General features: G+C 49.3%; 7 protein-coding genes across 7 annotated transcripts; 3 read left to right on the plus strand and 4 right to left on the minus strand.

The window, feature by feature from the left end:
• The first annotated feature begins 184 nt into the window (after nt 1-184).
• On the plus strand, nt 185-1,788 carry BKA55DRAFT_119843 (Mo25-like protein). The gene is made up of 4 exons (XM_046184777.1): nt 185-420; nt 469-526; nt 586-1,067; nt 1,121-1,788. The coding sequence occupies exons 1-4, from the start codon at nt 316-318 to the stop codon at nt 1,583-1,585; spliced, it is 1,110 nt and encodes a 369-aa protein (XP_046045296.1). The 5' UTR covers nt 185-315; the 3' UTR covers nt 1,586-1,788.
• A 202-nt stretch (nt 1,789-1,990) lies between these two features.
• BKA55DRAFT_520520 (uncharacterized protein) lies at nt 1,991-3,683 on the minus strand (the record flags this gene model as incomplete). Its single annotated transcript, XM_046188432.1, has 4 exons — nt 1,991-2,506; nt 2,563-3,192; nt 3,247-3,521; nt 3,602-3,683. 4 exons carry the CDS (start codon nt 3,681-3,683, stop codon nt 1,991-1,993), a joined length of 1,503 nt encoding a protein of 500 aa, XP_046045297.1.
• Nucleotides 3,684-4,703: 1,020 nt separating this feature from the next.
• On the minus strand, nt 4,704-7,189 carry BKA55DRAFT_520432 (kinase-like domain-containing protein; the record flags this gene model as incomplete). Its single annotated transcript, XM_046188420.1, has 2 exons — nt 4,704-5,057; nt 5,117-7,189. The coding sequence occupies 2 exons, from the start codon at nt 7,187-7,189 to the stop codon at nt 4,704-4,706; spliced, it is 2,427 nt and encodes an 808-aa protein (XP_046045298.1).
• A 2,106-nt stretch (nt 7,190-9,295) lies between these two features.
• BKA55DRAFT_520473 (uncharacterized protein) lies at nt 9,296-13,069 on the plus strand (the record flags this gene model as incomplete). Its single annotated transcript, XM_046188427.1, has 8 exons — nt 9,296-9,515; nt 9,558-9,702; nt 9,822-9,882; nt 10,016-10,360; nt 10,687-10,722; nt 10,782-10,941; nt 11,602-11,657; nt 12,188-13,069. The coding sequence occupies 8 exons, from the start codon at nt 9,296-9,298 to the stop codon at nt 13,067-13,069; spliced, it is 1,905 nt and encodes a 634-aa protein (XP_046045299.1).
• A 1,760-nt stretch (nt 13,070-14,829) lies between these two features.
• On the plus strand, nt 14,830-15,676 carry BKA55DRAFT_596950 (uncharacterized protein; the record flags this gene model as incomplete). Its single annotated transcript, XM_046196013.1, has 2 exons — nt 14,830-15,026; nt 15,082-15,676. The coding sequence occupies 2 exons, from the start codon at nt 14,830-14,832 to the stop codon at nt 15,674-15,676; spliced, it is 792 nt and encodes a 263-aa protein (XP_046045300.1).
• Nucleotides 15,677-16,042: 366 nt separating this feature from the next.
• BKA55DRAFT_678704 (WD40-repeat-containing domain protein) lies at nt 16,043-18,706 on the minus strand. The gene is made up of 4 exons (XM_046198151.1): nt 17,971-18,706; nt 17,543-17,911; nt 17,442-17,494; nt 16,043-17,239 (listed from the first exon to the last, which is right to left on the minus strand). The coding sequence occupies exons 1-4, from the start codon at nt 18,551-18,553 to the stop codon at nt 16,049-16,051; spliced, it is 2,196 nt and encodes a 731-aa protein (XP_046045301.1). The 5' UTR covers nt 18,554-18,706; the 3' UTR covers nt 16,043-16,048.
• A 425-nt stretch (nt 18,707-19,131) lies between these two features.
• On the minus strand, nt 19,132-20,796 carry BKA55DRAFT_596952 (glycoside hydrolase; the record flags this gene model as incomplete). Its single annotated transcript, XM_046196014.1, has 4 exons — nt 19,132-20,177; nt 20,225-20,274; nt 20,330-20,453; nt 20,778-20,796. The coding sequence occupies 4 exons, from the start codon at nt 20,794-20,796 to the stop codon at nt 19,132-19,134; spliced, it is 1,239 nt and encodes a 412-aa protein (XP_046045302.1).
• Nucleotides 20,797-20,844: the final 48 nt, after the last annotated feature.

The raw sequence follows: 20,844 nt of genomic DNA on the forward strand, positions 1-20,844 counted from the left end.
CACCAACCCACTCTGGTATGACTTTAGCATATGTGTCGCCAGCTTCTGTATCTCATCCTTCCGTTACGGTTCATCATAATTCAGGTGAATAGCCCCTGGATTTCTCAAGGGAGCTACTCGCCGCTATTTGGTTCTGAAACCAAAACACTATCGATAACAATCCTGACATCTCAAGACCGTCAGTTGCATTCCATACCATACTATCCGATACCAGCAACTCACTTCACACAAACAACACTTTGAACCGTGATAGGTTCTTGTGTCGCTGTGAGACTTTTGTATTCTTCTCCAACAATCACATTATAACCTCGAGCCATGTCGTTCCTGTTTGGAAGAGCCCGCACACGCACAGTTGCCGATCTCCCCAAGCAGGCCCGGGAACATGTCTTGAAGCTCGAGGGGCCACAGGGCCCTTCCAAGGTAGCAACCGTATTACCTCGATTCAGGGCTAAACGCTGACTCTAAAAGGCCGAAGAGCTTGCTCGAGTTTTGAGCCAGATGAAGACCATTCTACAGGGAACTCCCGGTATGCTGCTTCACCTCTCCCCACGAACCCCTGATTGTATGGCTAAGACATCTTGCAAGAGGCCGACACCTCTCCAGAACAGATCTTACAGCTCGTAACTGGTCTCATTGACGAAGACCTCCTCCACCTGCTCGCCGTCAACCTCTTCCGTCTACCTTTCGAATCACGTAAAGATACCCAAGTCATATTCTCCTACGTCTTCCGCTTCCGCCCCGCCACTGCCGCCCCCAAAAGCGACCCTCTCGCACTATCATACGTTGTCTGCAATCGACCCCAGGTCCTAGTTGAACTATGTCGAGGATATGACCACAAGGAGAGCGCTACGCCAGCGGGTTCAGTCCTACGAGAGCTACTGAAGAACGAGGCCGCCGCCGCAATCATTCTATACGACGACGGAGATGAGCCAGGTTCGAGTTCCAAGGGTCTAAATGCCATTGACCGTGACCGACCCCAAAGTGGGAGAGGCGTGTTCTGGAGATTCTTCGATTGGGTTGATAAGAGCTCCTTCGAGGTGGCAGCAGATGCTTTCACCACTTTTCGAGTGAGCTTGGGTTCCCGTACCTGAATTGCTTCCAATTGCTGACTTTGCTATAGGAACTGCTGACACGCCACAAGGACCTTGTACCAAGATACTTGAGCGCAAACTTTGAACTCTTCTTCGACAAGTACAACAACATCTTGGTGCAATCCAACAGTTACGTGACCAAGCGTCAGTCCATAAAGCTTCTCGGTGAGATCTTGCTTGATCGCTCCAACTATAACGTCATGACTGCCTATGTTGATCGCGGGGAGCACCTCAAGATATGCATGAACCTGCTACGCGATGATAGGAAAATGGTTCAGTATGAGGGCTTCCACGTATTCAAGGTCTTTGTTGCAAACCCGCACAAGTCAATTGCCGTTCAGAAGATTCTCCTCATGAATCGCGAAAAGCTTCTCACATTCCTCTCTCACTTCCTTGAGGATCGGACAGATGACGAGCAGTTCATCGATGAGAGAGAATTCCTCATCAAGCAAATCCGCGGCATGCCCTCAGTTCCCGTTCCTCCTCAACGGTAACTGTATACATGCTGCATTGCCCACTTACTCTGGACAAATATGTTCTCACCATACCATTTTGCACTCGTGCGGCGTTTTCACTGCTTTTCTCTCACCCGACAGCGATTCATGAGGCCAAGGAGCACAGTTCTCTATTCTTTCACGATGGCATAGCATGATCTGCAGTGTTGTCTTATTTTATCCCTACAGTACTTGTGTTGAATGCCCCTGGCGGTAGCATTGATTGCACCAGGTTATGCATGTCGTTTCGCCGATCTTGGTTCATGATATTATTATACAAAAAGACGCTCCCAACGCCCCCTTGTTCCCCGTATGTGGCCAATTAAACATGACACACACTCTATAACTCCAATTGGTTTGCCAAGAAGTGCCGTCCTGGCGTGTTGACAATTTTCAGGTGGATGCTCATCGTTGCTGCTTTGAGAGCAAGACGTTGACGCTCTCGCGGGCATTTTGGGTAGTCCAGACGCTATCTTTTCCACCACGGCGCCACTCGTCACCCGATGCATGCTCTCCACCTCCTCTGGGCGCTTCTCCCATGATAACCTCGAGGTCTCTCTTCTGAGAACTCAGCCAGTTCTTGATAAAGTTGGTAGGATCCTTGCCAAGAGACTGGAAGAAGGAATGCTTGGCCTTCGACACGGCGATCGCTTGAACCACCTTGGCGAGCTGGTCGTCAAGCCCCGTCACGTCCTTGAGCATTGCAATGTATTGAGGATTGTTGAGCATTGGCAAGAGTGTATCACGTAAAGGATCGTCCACAGGAACCTGGATGTCATAGATCGTAGGCTGGGGGTCCTTGTGAAACTCCTGGTCAACTCGGATGGTGTATTGCAAGCGAATGGGCTCGAGAGGTCGCAGGTGTTGCTGAACATACTCGTTGAGCAGAGGGATGTGCCCAATGTCACCTTGCCTTATAACCTGTGGGAATCGTCAGAACCATGTCAATGTCAACATAGGTTTTCATATAGACCAACCTTCTTGAGAGGCTCATTGCACCGGAAATTACGCTTCTCCTCATCTTCCTGTAGTCCAAGTAACTTGATGTACTCCCAGAGAGCCATGACCGCCTCTTGATGGGTAGCATCCTTCATATCGACCACATCGGCAAGCTCAGGGGTCAGTTGGTATCTCTCGGGTGTCTCCTGACGGAACAGGTTGATGGTGATGTTCTGATTCTCGTCTCCATTTCTCTTGAAGGTAAGCTCATCGAAATCAGCGGCGGCAGGAAGGTTGGCAGCGGGTTGGTTTCGGGCCGGGGCATCTGGCTTCTTCCATTCCACTGTCTGTTCGGCGCCTATTCGGAATCGGGATCGGTCGAAATCGACTGTCAAAGACTTGAAGAAGTGCGAGAATCGGGGTTTCTCTTGTGCTTTGGGCTTCTGTGCTGACTCGTCTGACTCCTTTCCTTCTTCTGAGGTTGACTCCTGTTTCTTGGGCTGCTCGGTCTCCTTGTCTTCGTCGTCGAGTAGGCGACCCTCGATCTTGACTCGGTACGACGCCTCCATGCTAGGGGTAAAGTCGAACGAATCAGAGTTCAGTCCATTGCTTTGCCAGATTTGATCCTCGACCGTGTTGCTGATCCAAACTCGCAATGTTTTGTATCTCTGAATCGTGGGTTAGTCAGTTCCTCCCAATAAATGCATTATTGTCGAACATACCTTGGACCCACGGCTGGTGTAATCGACAATGTCTAGACGCTTTCGTGTGATAGTAGCATCGAGTCGGCGCTCGACATCTCGTAGTTCTTTGTATCGTTGAACACCATCTGGATCAATAATGTTGTCCTCAACTCCATCGGGGATGTTTTTATCTGTAGGCTTTCGACTACGTCGCTTAGCTAGCTCACTGGCGTGAGCCTGAACCTGTTGTTGCTGAGCAATCTGTGCCTGGGTGAGGGGAACCGAAGGGTGAGGTCCTGAGGACATCATGGGTCCTGAGAAAACGTCCATGTTAGCAGATGATTGATGAACGAGGTTGGGTTGCGCAAATGATGGGAATGGGTTTTAAACGTACCAATTCCACCACGTCGCTGGTTTGTCGCATGAGGCGAGCGTTGCGGAACCTGCTGCGCATAAGCGCGATATTGAGGCTGCATTTTACCGAGAAAAACAAAGTCTTGTGTTGGGGTTCGGTAGGCGTCGGCTGGTGGGATTACAGGTTGATCGTGTCGCGTCGCATCGCATTGCTGCGTCGCGAGAAAACGGTAACGGCCAGTACCTTAGCTAACTTCATTACTCATCCAGTCACGTGATCACATACACATTCAACAATACCATGGAAGTCATTCATCCGTTTTGTATGTACCTAGGTAATTGAATATGATTTATTTCTAAGAAATGCTGATGTCTCTGAATGGCACTGGACATGATCCAGCTCCACAGCTCTAGAAAGGGCGATCTGGGCTTGATCGAAAACCAAATGCCATCCATGTCTTGATGCATTGGTTCTTCATATATCAGTAAAGCCTCAGAACAACGAGCGCCCAACTCTCGTCACCCAACTATAGTTCCGTATCTATAGCCCCTACATTGCTGACTAGCCTTGCCCCTTGGATAGGATCTCAAAAAAATACAGGGTGGCATCGATAGCTGTCATGAACGACTTGGAGTTGATCCCGTGCCACAGCTCTGAACCCGTCCTTGCTCACCAAACACGCCACCACTTCTCCTATCCCGAGCATACTTGAAGATACTGCCCCTGTAGTCTTAACCCCAGCCTCCGGCACTTTTGCGGCTGTTTCCCCCAAAACTCAACACGAGAACATACAGAACGCTAGTAAACAGTTCTCTGACACTAGCGTGAACCTATCTGGTGGCCCGGATTGAGCTTCTTCAAACTGAGAAACTTTAGTTTTGGGAGCTCGTCAAAAATCCACCATTTGGCGGCTGTGCCCATCCTTCTTCCTTAACGCTGAAAACAAAATGCACCCCAAAACAATGCATTGCCAGTCCGCTCAGATGAATAAAACTCCGCAATTAGGACGCCGCGCTCTCGATGCCATGAACGTACTGAATGTGATCGATGAGAGGCAAAAATGTCGAATGTCATCGACTGTAAGAATCTACAACTCGTGGAGATCCGAGTTTGTTCGCGCCATTTCTCCATTTCAGGACCCTTAGAATGCCGAGCCCAGTCCGTTCCTCGATTGTCTCTTACTGAAACGGTTGCGTTTTGGCGCAGGATCTTCATTGTTCCCCTGATTCTTACTCAGGTGGTTTCGTCCTTGTCGGTCACTGAGCCCGAAACCATCCGAATAGTTTCCTGGACCCCCCAAAGTACTTGATGGGCTCGAAACTTGAGACGACATGTCGGCAAATCCACTATCACCACCATAAGAAGTGGTCATGTTCTGAGAGAATGCTATGTCCCTTGCCCGCTCGAGACATTCAATCCAATCAGCGGCAGCGGAGCCACCTTCTGGGGGTGTGGATGAGGACTTGGCCTCTTCAAATGTATAGTGGTGACCGCCCTGCAAGTAGATGTCAGTGTACTGACCAAAAGACAGGAAACCAGTCGAGATTTACTTACCGTATTGACACACCACACCGTTTGGCCCTTTGCGTCCACTTGGGTCTTCCAGGTGCAATCTGAACCGAGCAGAGACAACTCTTGCTTCGCTCGTTTCTCCTCTCCACCAGCCGGAGCAAGAACAATTCGGCCGCTAGATGTAATCATTACCAGGCGCTGACGCTTCTTAGTAGTGCTGCCGATAAAGAAACGAGACAACTTCTTATGTCCTTCTCCTGGTTCCTTTCCGTGAGGGCTTGAAGGTAAAGGCGTCGAGACCACCATGAGATCCCCCAACTTGAGAATGCGCTCGTTATTCTTAGTCAAAACGGGTGACCATTCAATGTCAAGCTGTGTGGGGGGCGGAAGTTCTGTTATTATCCTCGATGGTCGGTTATTCCCATTAGAGGGAGTAGCCTGGGACTGCTGTGGAGGCCTGGTGTTGGACGAAGTGGAAAAGCCGTTAAGCTGAATAACTTGAGGTTCCTGGGGTGATGGTATATATGGGCGGAGACGGGGTGCCTTGGACCTCCAGAGTCCTTTTCCGAATGGATGTCCATCGAAGAATTCGTGGTTTTTTATGTGCTCGACAGTGAGTCGTCTGGCTGGTTCGAGGACCAAGCAGCGCTCGACGAGGTCTCTGGCCGCTGGTGGAAAGCCAGGGGGGAATTCGTATTCGAGATTTACAATCTTCTGAAATGTGAGATACTCACTGCCTCCCTTGAAAGGAGGTCGGCCAGCCAAAAGCTGGTATACAATGCAGCCGAAAGCCCACAAGTCGCTAGCCTTACAGGCGTTCTTATGTGTAAGAAGCTCAGGGCTCACATATTCAGCGGTACCAACAAATGATGCTGCACGACTGTCATCGTCCTTTCCAGGATCTGGCGCACCACTGGCTGATGCGGCTGAAGGGTCTTCGCGTGGATCTTTGAGCAGTTTAGCAGTTCCAAAGTCCGTAATCTTGACGTGCATCTGGTCATCCAACAAGACGTTTTCGGGCTTCAGATCTCGGTGGATAACACCCCGAGAATGCATGTAGTCAATGGCGTCAAGAATTTGTGCACCATAAAACCTGGTGCATTCAACATCGAAGGTGCCTGTCTTCTTTAAGACACCCAAAAGCTCTCCACCATTGCACAGATCGAGGACGTAGTAGAGCGATGTCTCGTCTTGAAATGTATAGTATAACCGGACAATTCCAGGGTGTTCGGTAAGTCGGTTTAGTGTGTTCTTCTCGATGTTGACATACTTGATCTTCTTCTCCTTAATGATATGTCTCTTTTCGAGTACCTTCACGGCGTATTCTTTTAGAGTTTGGCGATCGGTCGCCATGTAGACTGTACTATAGGAGCCCTCGCCAAGAACTCGCCCGAAGGAAAAGTCGCGGACGCCCTTTTTGACCTGGCGGACAACGGTACGTCCATTTGCATCAACCTCTCTGCGGACCCCAACGGCCGCTCCACGCTCCTGCCAGTCTTCTCTGCTGGTTGGGACTGGCGCGTCACCTGCGTAAGGCTGGTTCTGCTGTGGCCCGCCAGGGCCAGATGCATAACCAACCCCCATTCCTCTTGAGCTCCTTCGAGGTGGCAATGGGCTGCCACCAGACATTAAACCTGATACTGGTCGGCTTGAGTTGTTGAAGCGTTGAGGGTCTCGTCGACTGGACTCTCTCACGGGATATGAGGGGTTCGAACCAGGTTCGGACACATTGGACATGCCGTAAACGGAGGACCTCGACGGCTCGGGTTGAGGAGATGGCTGCGGATGATTTGCGGAGGGGCTTGGTTCGGAAGTAGGGTCGGATGGTTGAGCGGATGGAGTAAGACGAGGATCGTTAAGTGAGGTTTCGACACCGGCATCTATAGGGTCGAGGCGGATTGCATCATAGGATGAGGGCGTGGTGGATGTGGTTGTCGGTTGAGGTGTAGAGGGGAGGGCGGATGTTGAAGTTGAAGCGGAGATGGAGGTATTCTGAGCAGTCGAGTCGGGCCCGGGAGGAGAAGTCGAAGAGGAGTTAACAGCCTCAGCAGCATCGTCGGGATTGGCGATGCGCAGTCCGCCCAAAGCCTGAGAAAGGCTCAGGTCCCCATTCATGGTGGGCGATGGAGGAACCTAAGGCAGATGTTCAGGGGAAGTGGGCAGGCTCAAGCTCGACTCGCACTGGGAGGAGAAACGCGAGTCGTGAGCAAGGGACGGTCGGCCACTGGCGGCGGCTTGGACCGTGGAGCATCACCGATGGATGTTGAACTGAGCTGTCCAGAAGAGGGATAGATAGGTTAAGGTAAACGGGTGAATGCGAGCGAGATCGGTTTGTGAGGTTAGCAATAATAAATTAAATCCCGGATTGTTGCGTTGCGTTGCGTTGGCGGTGGTTGTATGTAGTGGTAGTGCTGTAACGAAACTGATAAAGTATAGCCCCGTCCGTCAGCCAACAGCACCTAGCAAAAGAGAGGTACGAGGCCCCAGTCTAGATTACGAGAGTCCAGAGAAGCGAAAGACGCCTTAGGCCGCCGCCAACCTTGTCTTTAACCTGGGTATATTACCTGAGGTAGGGGCTGTCTTTGCTGGGATGATGCACAGGTAGGTAAAAGGAGAGAATGAGCCCCCAGCGTTTTTGTTGTTTTTTTTGGCAAGGTGTGTTACCTTATCTTGTCTGATATTTTTGGTGAGAGGAGCACCAGCCACCAATATCTGTCCTGAGCCAATGTACTAACGTGGGTATAGAGTGTGTAGCTGGCAACCTCGAACATTGACCCACGAGCATGGTCTGGGCTATCTCCTGGCCACTGTTGCAATAACTAACGGCCCGTGATCTAGACAAAATTTTGATTTCAGAGGCTTTTATGCCAAGGATAATGATTTAAAGATATATCACGGGTCTTGTTCAGTTTAAATACTTGCAGATGTGGTTTGAGTGCGTAAGCCGCAAATGTCCCTGTCTATCATGGCACTAAAAATATTCAAACATGATGTACGGAGAACAAGCCCGCAAATTGCTAATGAGGACATTTCATCTAACCAGACATGGAGACGACGATATCCAGGATCTCGGGCTCAGTGCTGTTCAACAATCGTGATGCCCAAAATAGAATCAATCCCATAAATCGCAGGGTAATAGCCTATGAGAGTAGGTATGTGCGGATGCCATTCTGTCTGTGCTCTCATGAAGGCTGAGGGTCTCTCAGAACTCAGCCTGTTTCGAGACCAATTAATCAAGACTTTGAGGTCGTGCTCTTTGTTCGTTAGTAGACCTGCTGTTGCATGATACTGCACAAGACGTTCGCTATCACGATTTCTATAACGAAAAGAAGGGAAAAAATGATTCATGTTATATTTATCACGAACCATCAAACAAGCATATTGCTTGTTAGATGTTGTGTATCTCCTCTCGAATTGAGAAGCACTGTTGAATCCACGTGTTGGTTAGATGCACAATCATGACAACGTCATTGTTGAATTGCAGGATTCACTACAAACACGGATATCATATCGTACGAAGCATGGGGATCTTTCTTGCATGCATATCGATTTCATTGCCATCACTTAGTTCTTCCAGCGCGGCGCAGCACCTCGTATCAGCCAGAAACCACGTAAATTTCCAAGTTATATCTGGAAATTAAGTATCCCGTGATGGATAGCCACGTAATAGGGATGCCATGTCTAACTGTCTATACTCCTAGATAATGGGAACTGGATACTGACCACATACTATCCAATTATCCACCATATCTCAGTATCTCTTGTTGGGGCTGTGCACCATAACGTACTGTCGAGAGTGTCGTCAGCTTCTCATCGAATCATTAAGGCACCACAAAGCAGTGCATCAAGGAATGAGAACATACGAAGTTGTAACCCATGATAAGATCAAGAGAACACCATTGACCCTTTCCGTGTTGGTTCACATCAATTAACAATTACAGGTTGAAACAAGTATGATCTGTTATTCCGGATGTCTTACCCTAGAGCTCAGAAGTTGTAGGAAGTTACTCCTATCGCTTTGGGTTTTCCCCAGTAGCCAGACTGAGTGATGTGATATAATCTACGGGAAGCTGCGTTCTGAAAAGAGTTGGGAATAAAGATACAATACCTGCCTAGGTACCTTAGGTATGTTATGATGTTTTCTACTCATGTTCCTGCAGTCGTTCATATGGCATTTCACCTTGAAAGCCTAGAGTGAAATTGTCTCGTCAACCCTTCACGATGCTTCGGCTTCAACCTACGACGATCAAGATAGCCATACGCGATATTAGCGACGCCAAGCGTCGAAGCCGCTATAGAAAGCACCTACTCAGTCGTCAGAAGGCCAATCGAGTACGCGATGACCTCACCCAGCATGATCAAGAAACCGCGCTTCAAGATGCCCTCAACACCAGGATCGTAACACCAACCACTGACTCTAGCACTGGACAAGAAACGCCGGGTTCAGCTGACCGAAACGAGTTAGATGGTGAAGAGGAATTAGGGTCACCACTTCCTCCGCTAGATTACGGTACCATCAGTTCCGAAGAGGACACGCTCTACCTGGACGTTGATCGTGGCATCAATCGCTTGCCTCGACAACCAGACCAGCATCGACTTCCTTTCCGCCCGCGACAAAGCCTGGGTAAGTCAACCGACCAACAAGGATGAAATAGGATTGGAATGAGGCAGATAATAATAAGTTTGAAGATGTCCATGAAGATGCGGATGTTGCTCCCATTCACACACAACCCCACGACAATGTCAGGGAGAGTTCCGTAACAAATGAGGATGAACGCGCTTCGACAGAGCAACTTCTGGCAGCAACTGTAAGGGACACTTCCCCAATTGAGTTATTGTCCCTATCATTATTATCGGATCTGTATCCTGGATGAAGCCCTCTGGATTGCATTGATTGTGGCGAAATGGAAGATAAGTACGCATTGGCTGATGAGCATTTAGCTGGACGGATCAACGTTTGAATCGGAAGAAGTCAACGACGACCACCCGCAGACTTCGGGAGAACTTGTAGACTTCCCCGAAGATGCTGATGGGCTGTCAATCTCACCGACTGACGGAGCTGGAGGGTTTGAGCCTACGACACCCCGAAGATATTTCCCTGTGTACAGTGATCGCCTACCGGTTGAAGAACAACCTCAAACTCCAAGACAACTTCCAGAAGCTCGCCATCAAAGCAGGTTTGACGGAGCTTACACGGCGCCAGTTCGAAGACGACGACCGAGAGCCGAGATTGACGATGCACCAGTGACAGTAAGGAGAAGGCGTGCTGGACGCAATACTAGCCCAGTAGGGTTGAGAACACCAGGGTTTCAGGGTTTGTACGGAGGCAGTGAGAACGCCGACGATGTGTGATGTGATTTGCCGACAGACATCCGTTGTGATGTCAGGTGGTCCATAATCATCGGCAAATGCAAGGAGTACGAGGATTAGTCTTGCTAATACAAGATAAAACGGAGCATAATATTACGGTGACGGTTGGTTTGCTGATCAAGCACGGCGTTGACTGAAGTTATTGCCTACCTTAGATACTTAGTTCGTTACTGAATACGGATAATGGACTGTTCAGTTCGTTTCCAAGACGATGCCAATTAAAGGAGCATTCCTCCCTAGAGTCTTGTTTCTCCATAAGTGATGGAAGATCCGTGATAGTTCCTTTGTGATCCTTTTGGGATAACGGGTATGGATCCGTCCTTACAAACTCGGGCAGGTTCGAATTTTCAGTTGGTCCGGCTCCGGGGGGCTCCAGATCCAGCCATTCGCGGCAACGAAAATTCCAGTCAAGCAAAGTTTTGTCAGATTGGATCTGCCTGGCTTGGCTCTAGTCACCTCAGGCACCAGGAGAGACAGAAAGGCACTGGACAACGGGAGTTCTGTTTGATCCACTTATTTCAGTTTCTACGCAAGGTACGTACTTGAAAACGGGCTCGGAACTACAAACTTCCAATAGAAGGGAAGAAAGATCAGGGCAGCAGGGCAGAAACAAAAACTGACTCGGGCTGGGCGGAAGCCGCGTGGATTCTTTTGGCGTATTATCGGAAAAAGATTGGTCAATGTCTAGCTGCGGATCAGAAGCAAAAAACTTGGCTGAAATGGGGCTCGGCTCTGAGCTCTGATTGCTGAGCGAGTGCTCAGAGTGGCACGGGGCAACTAGAGTCAAGTCAAAACGTTGTCCATCCAACCAGGTAAAGGCTCAAGACATGCTGGAGACCCGCCCAGGCGCCATGCCCCTTACGGCCTCAAGACCCCTAACAATTACGCAATCCAGAAGGGGTCAAGCGCGAATTAGAGCTGACCATTAAACAGTACGTACCTGATGCTGTGAGGTGCCTTAGCTTCAAGCTAGACCACTTTTAGGGCCGGGAGGTTTGCGATAAGCTGATGGCGTGCATACCGTGTGTATACTGTCTGGCACGGACCCCAGCTGCAGCTTGCCGAACCCGATACAAGCTGTTGATACTGTAAGCGACCGTTTCGGGCGTACGGGTATCTTCTCAGAGTACCTCTAGGCGGCGTTCGCCGTTCGCGAGACCAATGCACAGTGTCAACTCTCATAACTGTTAGAGATCGGAGTGAGGCTGCATGGGTTGGGTGGGTGCGTTAAAGAGCACCTCAACCTGGGGTAAAGAGCCACTCACACTTCACGCCCCTTCTTCGTCCTGGTCTCTCTTGGTACTCCTTCCTCTCACAGGTTCTTTCCATTTTAGCAGTCCTCCCCTCGCATTCTTTTACAGCTTTTAATCCTCCTTCTTCCTCCCATCGATTTCCTCCTCCTCTTTCTCTTTTCACGTAGTCCATCCATCACAGGACATACCAACTCAAAAGTCGTTCTTGTTTCTCAAGTCGAACACCCCATCACGACTTGTCTAAATCACATCCACTTACTATTATCCACCCTCACCTTCGCGTACCTTGCCCTCGTGCCTCGTCCTGGCCGAACCCATCGTGTTCTTCTATTACTTCTCACTATCTCATCGTCACTCACCAGGCTCCATCTCGCCAACGTCCTCCTCACTTCTCCTCTTGAGCGAACTCATCATCACCGCGTGTCCCGGAGACTATACGCTATAGATGGTTTGTGACAACACTGACTACTAACCTTATAAACACTTGCAGTTTCCCATCACAGAACAGAATACGCTTTTCAAAATGTCGTACTTCAGCTCTCAATTCTCTTCCTCTCCCGTCCTTACCATGTCTCCCCAACATGCCCACCAGTCTATGGGCATGGCAAGCTTCGGACACCACACACCACCTCGATTTGCACCTATGCCAAGCCAATTTGCTGCTCAGCCTGTTCGACCTTCGGCAGCTGGTAGAAAGCGTTCCCGGGATGAGGCCTCTGAAAACCTTGAGCCTGACATGAAGTCCCTGCCCGTTGAAGAGCCCGAAGAGGAATGGATCTACGGCCCCGGCATGACCCTCATCAAGAAGAGCACTCGCTACGTCACAGATGCCAGCAGTCAATCCGGCACCTGGGTTGAGGAGAAGAAGGCTGCTGAAGAGGCCGCCATCAAGGAGGCGCGCTCTCTGATCAGAAACCCCAAGCTGCAGCGCGTATCACCCACTCTATCAAGGGCACCTGCAGCCAGCACTTCTCCCCTCCAATCTGAAGCCAAGCCTGCCATTGAGGGTCCCATAGTTGATAACTTCACTCTGCACCTCGGTATTGGCTGGCGAAGAATCAGCGAAGAAGAGCACATCCAAGCCGCTGCTCGTGGTTGGGCCCGCTATATCGAAAACCACTTCCCTGTTTCCAACGCCGGAATCCTTCTTGAGAGCAACGGTCTCCAGTCGTATCTGGTGGAGACCAACGAGGGCTTCTTCCTATTTGCCGAGAACCTCCGACAAGGCCAGCTCGTCAGCCAGACTGCTGAGGGTGCACTCCGAAATCTTCAATGCTCTCCTCCTATCTTTGACGGAATGGAAGTTCTTTCAGCGGCTGAATCTCCCCGACCAACCAATGCCGTCCCTGATATGGACATGAGAATGGATTAGAGAAACCTCGTCCGGGAACATTTCATTTTTTCTTCTTCTTGATGCATCTTGTACTTGCTATCTACGGAGTTACGTGTTTGCCATGCTTACGGATTGGGAATGGGAATGGGAAAGGAGCCTTGGGATCACGGGAAAGAAAGGCTGCCAAGAGCGAATGCCATAGACCGGATAGTCATGGCTCGATATCATTTGATTGCAATTTACACTATTGAACGACAACTTGGTCATGAATGTGCCTCTGATGTGAATTATGTTGTGTCGAATATCTCAGTGACTTTGTGCAAATTGTGCAGTTGTGTTTGTGGCACTGACGGAGGAAATCTCCCGCTAATAGAAACGCGTCGGTCTCGGCGTGATTTTGGCGAGCAAGCCAATTCGACGCGACACCTTTGGCTTGGCCGGGCTTGGGCTATCATAAAGTACCTTTACAGTACCTACACACGCAGCAAGCATCATGGGCGTTAGGATTGGAAAGGGCCGGTTTGAAGCCAAGAGTCCAATTAAAGATACTTTTCGATTTCTTCGTATAGCACGATGCATGCACGCAAACACATACTCATAGTCTATTGCATTGTGCCTGAGATGCGGGTCATGCTGGAAGCACCACTAATGCAGCGCAAACAGACTCATGAAATAAATGATAGCCAATGCAGTCCGTGAACTGGCTGAATAGTTTCTAAATGGGTCGCAAATAGGCCAATCCCTTGCATATGCAACTTTTTCTTATGCGGCTCAGGCTAATTCATCGGCTATTCGGACAGGAAAAGCAGCAAGTTGTTCCTCAGTAATTATGTGGCTCACGGTAACCAACACTTGAGATTTCGATGAAAGCACAATAATGCCTGCCTGATGATGGATAGACCATTCAGCTGTACAATCTTTCGAGTAATGGAACAATAAAAGAGAATGAAGTAAATGGCCGATCTTCTCTCAGAATGCTCCGATGTAAGCATGATGCCATTTAAAGATTGGCTTTCTGCCGTACGTAGTAGTGAACCAACGCTATGGTGTAAATATATGGCTTTTAAATAATCTCTTTACTTTTCATGAAACCATTTGAATTGCCCACCGGCCTCATAAGGACTGAGTTGAGAGCACGTTCAGAGTGGGGCTTCAATCACAATGCACTCTGGTCTTCCCAGTATGAGATGCACCATTTTTAGAAGGACAAATCATCCTGTTGAGCTCGGCTCATATTACCCATTTCACTGCCACCTTTTCCCTCTTCATATCGTTTAAATGGAAGCCTACCTTGCCTTACTCGGACTGGCTCTGGCTCTGGCTTTGGCTCAGGGGAAGCATGCCCCCCAACCTCCTCCAGTTGAGCTTGACCGAGGTATATCCCCCCAGAGTCCAGATAGGCCGAGACTGTAATAGCACCTTGTAATAGCATGGGCTCCAGTATTGTTTTAGGTATCTCACCCCATTCGACTATCATCCAGGTAGCACAAATACATCAATCGTCAAGTTACACCAACTGTCGGAACCTTTGGGCAGCCCATCCGTCATCCAGTTACGTACCTATGATAAGTCAAGTAGGTTTAGAAAGAAGGTAACTTCCATCTACAACCTCATCACTTGGGCGTTGCATCCCCAGTAAAGTATATTCTCTCTCCTTATCGGCAGATTCAGATTGAAGCTATACAACCGTCGTATCTTTTTTGGCGCCCGCATGCGACTGTAGGTCCCAACCGAGAGCAGCTCCATCTAATTGATCGATCCATCTACCTTATCAATCGCATCGCATCGCATCACCAACCATGTCGAGCGCAAATCAGCTCTTTCTTCTCGCCGACCACATTAAGCTCTCACTGCTTGAGCGCCAACGGGCTAAGAATCTTAATCTTGAAGGCGACTCGCAGGATGGCCACATCTCACGATCTTTCGACCAGTTCCGTGATGGTCTGGCCAATCTCCGCGAGGAGGAGCAGCGGTTGACTTTCGCCGGCGAAACTGAGTAAGTCTTATACAAGATATTAACCACCATATTCTATGCTAATCTTGTTTCTCAGTGCCGCTACAAGCCTCACAGAATCCATCACATCGCTCCAGAAGCAACTAGACGACCTTACAACTCAATTCCAAGGCCAACCAAACTCCTCAACCGCCGAAACCCTCACTCATCCCAACTCCGAAGAGCTCGCCGACGACTTTGAGCACGCAACATCCACATCTCCAGTCTCACGGAAGCCAAAGACAGTTCGATTCAGTGACACTCCCTCTTCGCCGTCCGCCGAGCTCTTTGGTCCTTACCGCGATGATCCTTCCGATAGTGCCGGCTACCGAGACGAGGCCCAGGGCATGGACAACCAGCAGATTCACCAGTACCACGCTCAAATCCTAGAGCAACAAGATGAGCAGCTTGATCGTCTGGGCGAGTCTATCGGACGCCAGCGCGAGCTTAGCATGCAAATCGGCGACGAGCTCGATAGCCACGTTGCTATGCTCGATGAGGTTGAGGCTGTTACAGATCGTCACCAGAGCCGACTGGATCGTGCGAGTAGAATGCTCGGAAAGGTTGCTCGAGGCGCAAGCGAGAATAAGCAAATGACCACTATTGTGGTTCTCATCATCATTCTTGTCTTGCTCATTGCTATCCTGAAATAAGCTGTAGACCATGCTTGTCCCTTCTTTCCATCCGTCTCAAAAGAAACAGCCCGCTTAGCGCATTGGTTGGAGTTCTCGGAGTCATTTGCTTGGGCGTTATTCAAGGTATCTGCCTTACATGTTGATATGCTTCTGTTCCTTTGCTTCAGTTCAACAGCGGACAGTTGGCTTTTTCTGCGACTCACTTCCTGTAAATACGCAGCAATACTTGATGCACTTTAACAGAATAGAGAAGACCAGTTTAGGTTCCTCGCCCTATCATATTATCATTCTCAGAGTAAAAGCTACCAATCCTGAACATAACTTGCAGTCTAGACAATTTCTCCTTAGGTAAAGATTATCTTGAACAGGGAAAGAAAGAAAGAAAGCAGTTCATCGGATCACATCTCCTTCTTTGTCAATGCCTTCAAGCCCCTCCAGGATATCGCTTCCTGCGAGAATACCTGTAGCGCCCACGGTCACGCCTCGTTCTCGCGACCATACTTCATGAAACTTTATGCTCTTGTCGCTTGATGCAACAATAATGCATCCTTCCTTGCCTCCTGCTGGTGCGGTTGGGTCGTCAGAGGTCGGCCCTCGAGGGTAAGAGATGGCATACAAGGCTCGCAAGTCATCTTCCCAAGGAATCGCTGCAACCTGTTTGCACTCTGGCCAACTGAAAACGCTGACACGATAGGGGTGTTCTGGTGAAGCATACCCGAATGTGGCGGCAATCTCTCTGCGAGTTGTATTCCAGATGAGCGAGGTTACCTGGGCAGACACTGATATCGTTGCGAGAGCTGCTCCGGATGGCGTATGGAAGAAGTGGATGCACTTGTCATTAGAGCCACCTCCTGTTGCTACCAACTCACGCCGCCAGGGGCAGAAAGCAATGGCTTTCACAGCAGCATCATGGTTCCAATGATGCTTCGCAATAGCAGGGCCAAGGTACCGAACGGTGTCAGCTCCAGTTGGAAGTGGCTGTAGCTGTGCCCTGAACGCCCTCACAGGCATATCGTCGTCCGCATCGACGCTCAACAGCCGCGTAACTCTTGTCTCAATGCCACCGTACACGCTGCCAGCCTCTATGCGCCCTCGATAACCATTTACCCCGAGGGCTGGCTCAATCCGTCGTCCAGAGACTTGGTCAGCATCGAAAAGACAGCAGAGATTGTCGTTACCCCCGGACGCGAATAGACGACCATCATATGACCATGCAAGACCGCATACTTGCTGACAGTGAATATTGCTGATCTTGGCTACCAACGATACTGCACCGGGCCAAGTGTCCCGCGTGACTTCCCAGCCTATCGGCCATTCTACAACGTAGTAGTAGAGATTGCCCATCTCATCGCCAACTACCAAATCCTCAGTCAGAACTTCTACCCCTGGATTCAGGGGGTTCTTAGAAGGCCGCAGAGTACAAGCTGGGCGCCAGCTCACACAGGAAATAGGAAAAGCCTGGCGAATCTCGAATCGTGGTAGTGTGTCAAAGAGAGATTGGAAAAGCACACTTCCATTGGAGTGTCCGATCCCAAGCACAGCTTTACCTCCTGGAGTTGATGAGAAGGCAACCGACGTCAACTAAGTATCGGAGTGTGTTCCATGGATCAGCTGCACGCCTCGGAACTCAGACCAGGCATAAAGAAGGCTTCCCAGGCAGACAACAAGAGTCTGTGCCGTATATGAGTACGCCAGTGGTGAACAGTAGAAGTCATCCTTCAGGTTCGGGGCATCGAGTACTCTGAGGACCATTAGCTCAACCCCATTGAATACTCAGACTTACCAACCTAAATGGAGCAGCTGGTAGAAGATGTTTCTTTGTTGGTCTAAGAGGAACTGTTTATGGTCAATTATGACCTTAACAGACAAGTACTTTCAACTTACCTGACCACTCCTCTTTATTGGCCCACTGATATCCGTTCCAACTTGTGTGACTAAAGTCCGCATGAAGACTGTGGTGTTTCAGGGTTCGAGGGATCTGCTGACCCCTTGCGAACTCGAGGATCTTTCGTACCTGGTCAATGTTGAGAGCCGAAGCGATGCGGCCTTCGTGCTTCTCCTTCTCGACTGACGTGCTGACAACACTTTCCTGGAAAAGGGTGGGAAACACACGAGCATTGGTCCCACGTCTGACGAGATGCCCCTGTCCATCATCGGTAGCGATTGCATTAGGCGCAAGACCACCAACCGACCACATGGCTCCCATACTGACTTGACGATCTCCTCCTCGGTTCTGTGGAAGTTGACCAAGAGCTATACCTAGTGATGAGCTGGTTAGATAAAAAAGAAACACAGCAAGTTGGCTGCCAAACCTCTGTCCAGATGACTATCGTCAACTCGGAAAGGAAAACGTGGATCAGGGTCCATTACACGACGTTTTAGCACGAATGGATCTGCCGAGGCACTCTTGTCACGCTTGAGACGCTCATCTCTTGATAAATCCTGGCTTTGCTTTGTTGTTCGATATCTCTCGGACGATGGGGAAATAGGATCACGTCGCGGGACGTATCTGTCTAGGTGTTGTATGTTTGGATCAATGCGTTTGTCTTGGAGGGGTAACCGCCTGGGGCTTTTGGAGTATAAAAAAGGAGAAATCACTTCGGCCTTTCCTTTTGCATGTCGCCTCTCTGGTGTTTTGGGAGGCTCAACCACAACTCTTGTTTTGCTCAGTACCGGTGGTTTTTGCTCCTGGTTCTCAAGTGATTTGATTGGAGTTTCATCCGGGCCTGAGCCATCGAAAGAAGGAAAACATCGTTTTCGAAGATTCGGGGATAGCTCAAAGATTTCGTCTGCTGAGCCATAACCTGAATCTGGAGGGCTTATCGACTGGCAAGACAAGTCTGCTCCGCCAAGTCTTGGAAGCAGTCGGGGGCGTCGAGGCGGTTGTTGAAACATGCTTGTCGATATCGATTTGTTGAGGAGTTCCAGATGTATGACCCTTGGAAGCCTTGGAAGCCTTGGGCATGAAGAAACGAATGAACTGTTGTACTATAACCTGAACAATACTGTACCGATAGACAGATTTTTCCCTCAGCGAGATTACCTACCGTGTGAGATGATGAGTCGTATTGATGCTTGGAGAAGAATTTCGTAGGGAAGAGAGGTTAAGGTGAAGTGAGGATGTAGAGAGGAGTTTGGGTAGAGGGGAAGGAGTCATGCCAAATGCACCCAATATCTTGCCTACTAGCTTAGTTGCTCACATATTGAAAGTCACAGAATGGGCTGCACTTACTTGGAGTGATTCCATAGCTTACAGCTTGAGGCAATCACGATAGTGCTACTACGTGGTCAGGTCTGATACATGCCTATTCGAAGACAAAATATCCTACATCTTCCAAACTTGACAGAGAGGCTTATAGTCTTGATAACGAATATTATAAATTTATTTGATAATCAGTAATCAGTGACGTTTCGAGCTTAGGAGGTTGTGTCTCGACAAAACTCCTTGACGAATCTTTTAAACTCAAGCAAGGTCAGACATAGCGATCATAGTCCCCACCCATCTTTGTCGCAATATTGTCAAAGTACGAATTCGCATAATCCAGCCAGTTCTCTGTCATTTCCAGGCTCCCCAAGGTGCGATAGCTTGTGCCGATAAGGGACTCGTCTCCCTGCTTGTCCGCAGAAGCCTCCCAGAACATGCTTCCGCCGAGGCCATGCTCTAGCACATATTCCGCCTTTTTCTGAACTGTGTACGGAGTGTCGTAGGAGATTAATTCGCGTTTTCTCTCGTCATAACTATAGGAAGCTTGGGCATTTGGGTCGTACATGACTATAGCGCCTTCCTTGGGAAGTGTCTTGTAATCCCAGACACCTCGCTCTCCCCAGGAACCTTTTCCAACACCGTTAAAGGTCTTTCCAAGACCCAAGTTATCTTCAAAGGAGCGGCCGAAGACAGGCATGCCGAGGACAATCTTTTCAGCGGGCACCCCAGCTTCAAGGTAGTCCTTGATAGCATAGTCGGTATTGATCGCCATTTCAAAGCTTTCCTTGAGGGTATAGTCGATATTGAGCGTTTTGACATCACGTTTGTACGGGAAAAGATTGGCGTTATGACCACTGATATGATCCCAGCTTCCAGAGTAGTCATAGGCCATGAGGTTGATTTGGTCAACAATTCCACCTATGCTGTTCAGATGAAGGTTTTTGTAATGCTCAGGAGCAGCAGGGGCGGCAATGGACAGTAGGAAACGATGGCCAGAGGCGAACTTCCTTGTATATAAGTCAAGTTCATCCCGTATAGTGTGAAGGAGGAGAACAAAATTGGTAGCATCGATTGCATCATCCGGAAACTCCCAATCGATATCGACACCGTCGAAACCCAAATTCCACATCAAGTGGACCGAAGTCGAGGCGAATCTGGCACGATTTTCAGGCGTGCTTGCGGCAGAGCTGAAGTTCGTAGGCCCGGCTCCCCACCCGCCGATGGAAAGGAGAGTCTTGAGGTGACGGTTGGATTTCTTTAACAGGAAGAGCTGCTTCACACATCCGTAGGCATTCCTTTTATGTTCTTCGTAGCCTTGCCTCTCGTCAGTCATGAAGTTGAGGCAAGGAAGGTAGACTCACTATCTCCCTCAAATTGTGCCATAAAGTCGGCATGTTCGTCTCTGGAGTATCTGATGTTTTGATTAGCGTTAGGTAGGTATTTAGATGATTTTGTGTTCCACTTACACTGTCCCATCGGGTTTGACACCCAAGAATGCGTAGAATACGTGAGAGATGTGGGATATGTCGATGTCCTGAGGGTAAAAGCTTCTGCCATAGATGCCCCTGACAGTGTTAACAAGGGAATATGCTTGATTAGGCGGGCCCACAAACCAGTTGATGAAGTAAACAGCGTTCACATGCCCTCTCGAGGTAGCCCCTGTTGACCGGAGAGAATGGTCAGTACGAAGTGCATGGCACGGTAGAGTCGCCAGAAGAATGGCAATAACTGCCAGGCGTTGGAGAAACGATAGCATCATCGGCCTTGAGTGAGTAAGAGAGGGTTTTCAGTATTTAGAAGAATCGATGTTGGAGATAAAAGGGGTAAATTTTGTTGATTGTGTAGTGAACCGGGAGGCAGTTTGTTATAACGAGAAGGTGGGAGAGGACTAAATGGAAGGAACCGTCAAGGTACCATTTCCAGACTCCCACATGAGGTACTAGAGGAAGTCACAAGAGGCACAGATACAAAACTGTGAAGC

The sequence above is a fragment of the Fusarium redolens genome, assembly GCF_020744475.1.
Source record: "Fusarium redolens strain MPI-CAGE-AT-0023 chromosome Unknown BKA55scaffold_15, whole genome shotgun sequence".
Lineage (NCBI taxonomy): Eukaryota > Fungi > Ascomycota > Sordariomycetes > Hypocreales > Nectriaceae > Fusarium > Fusarium redolens.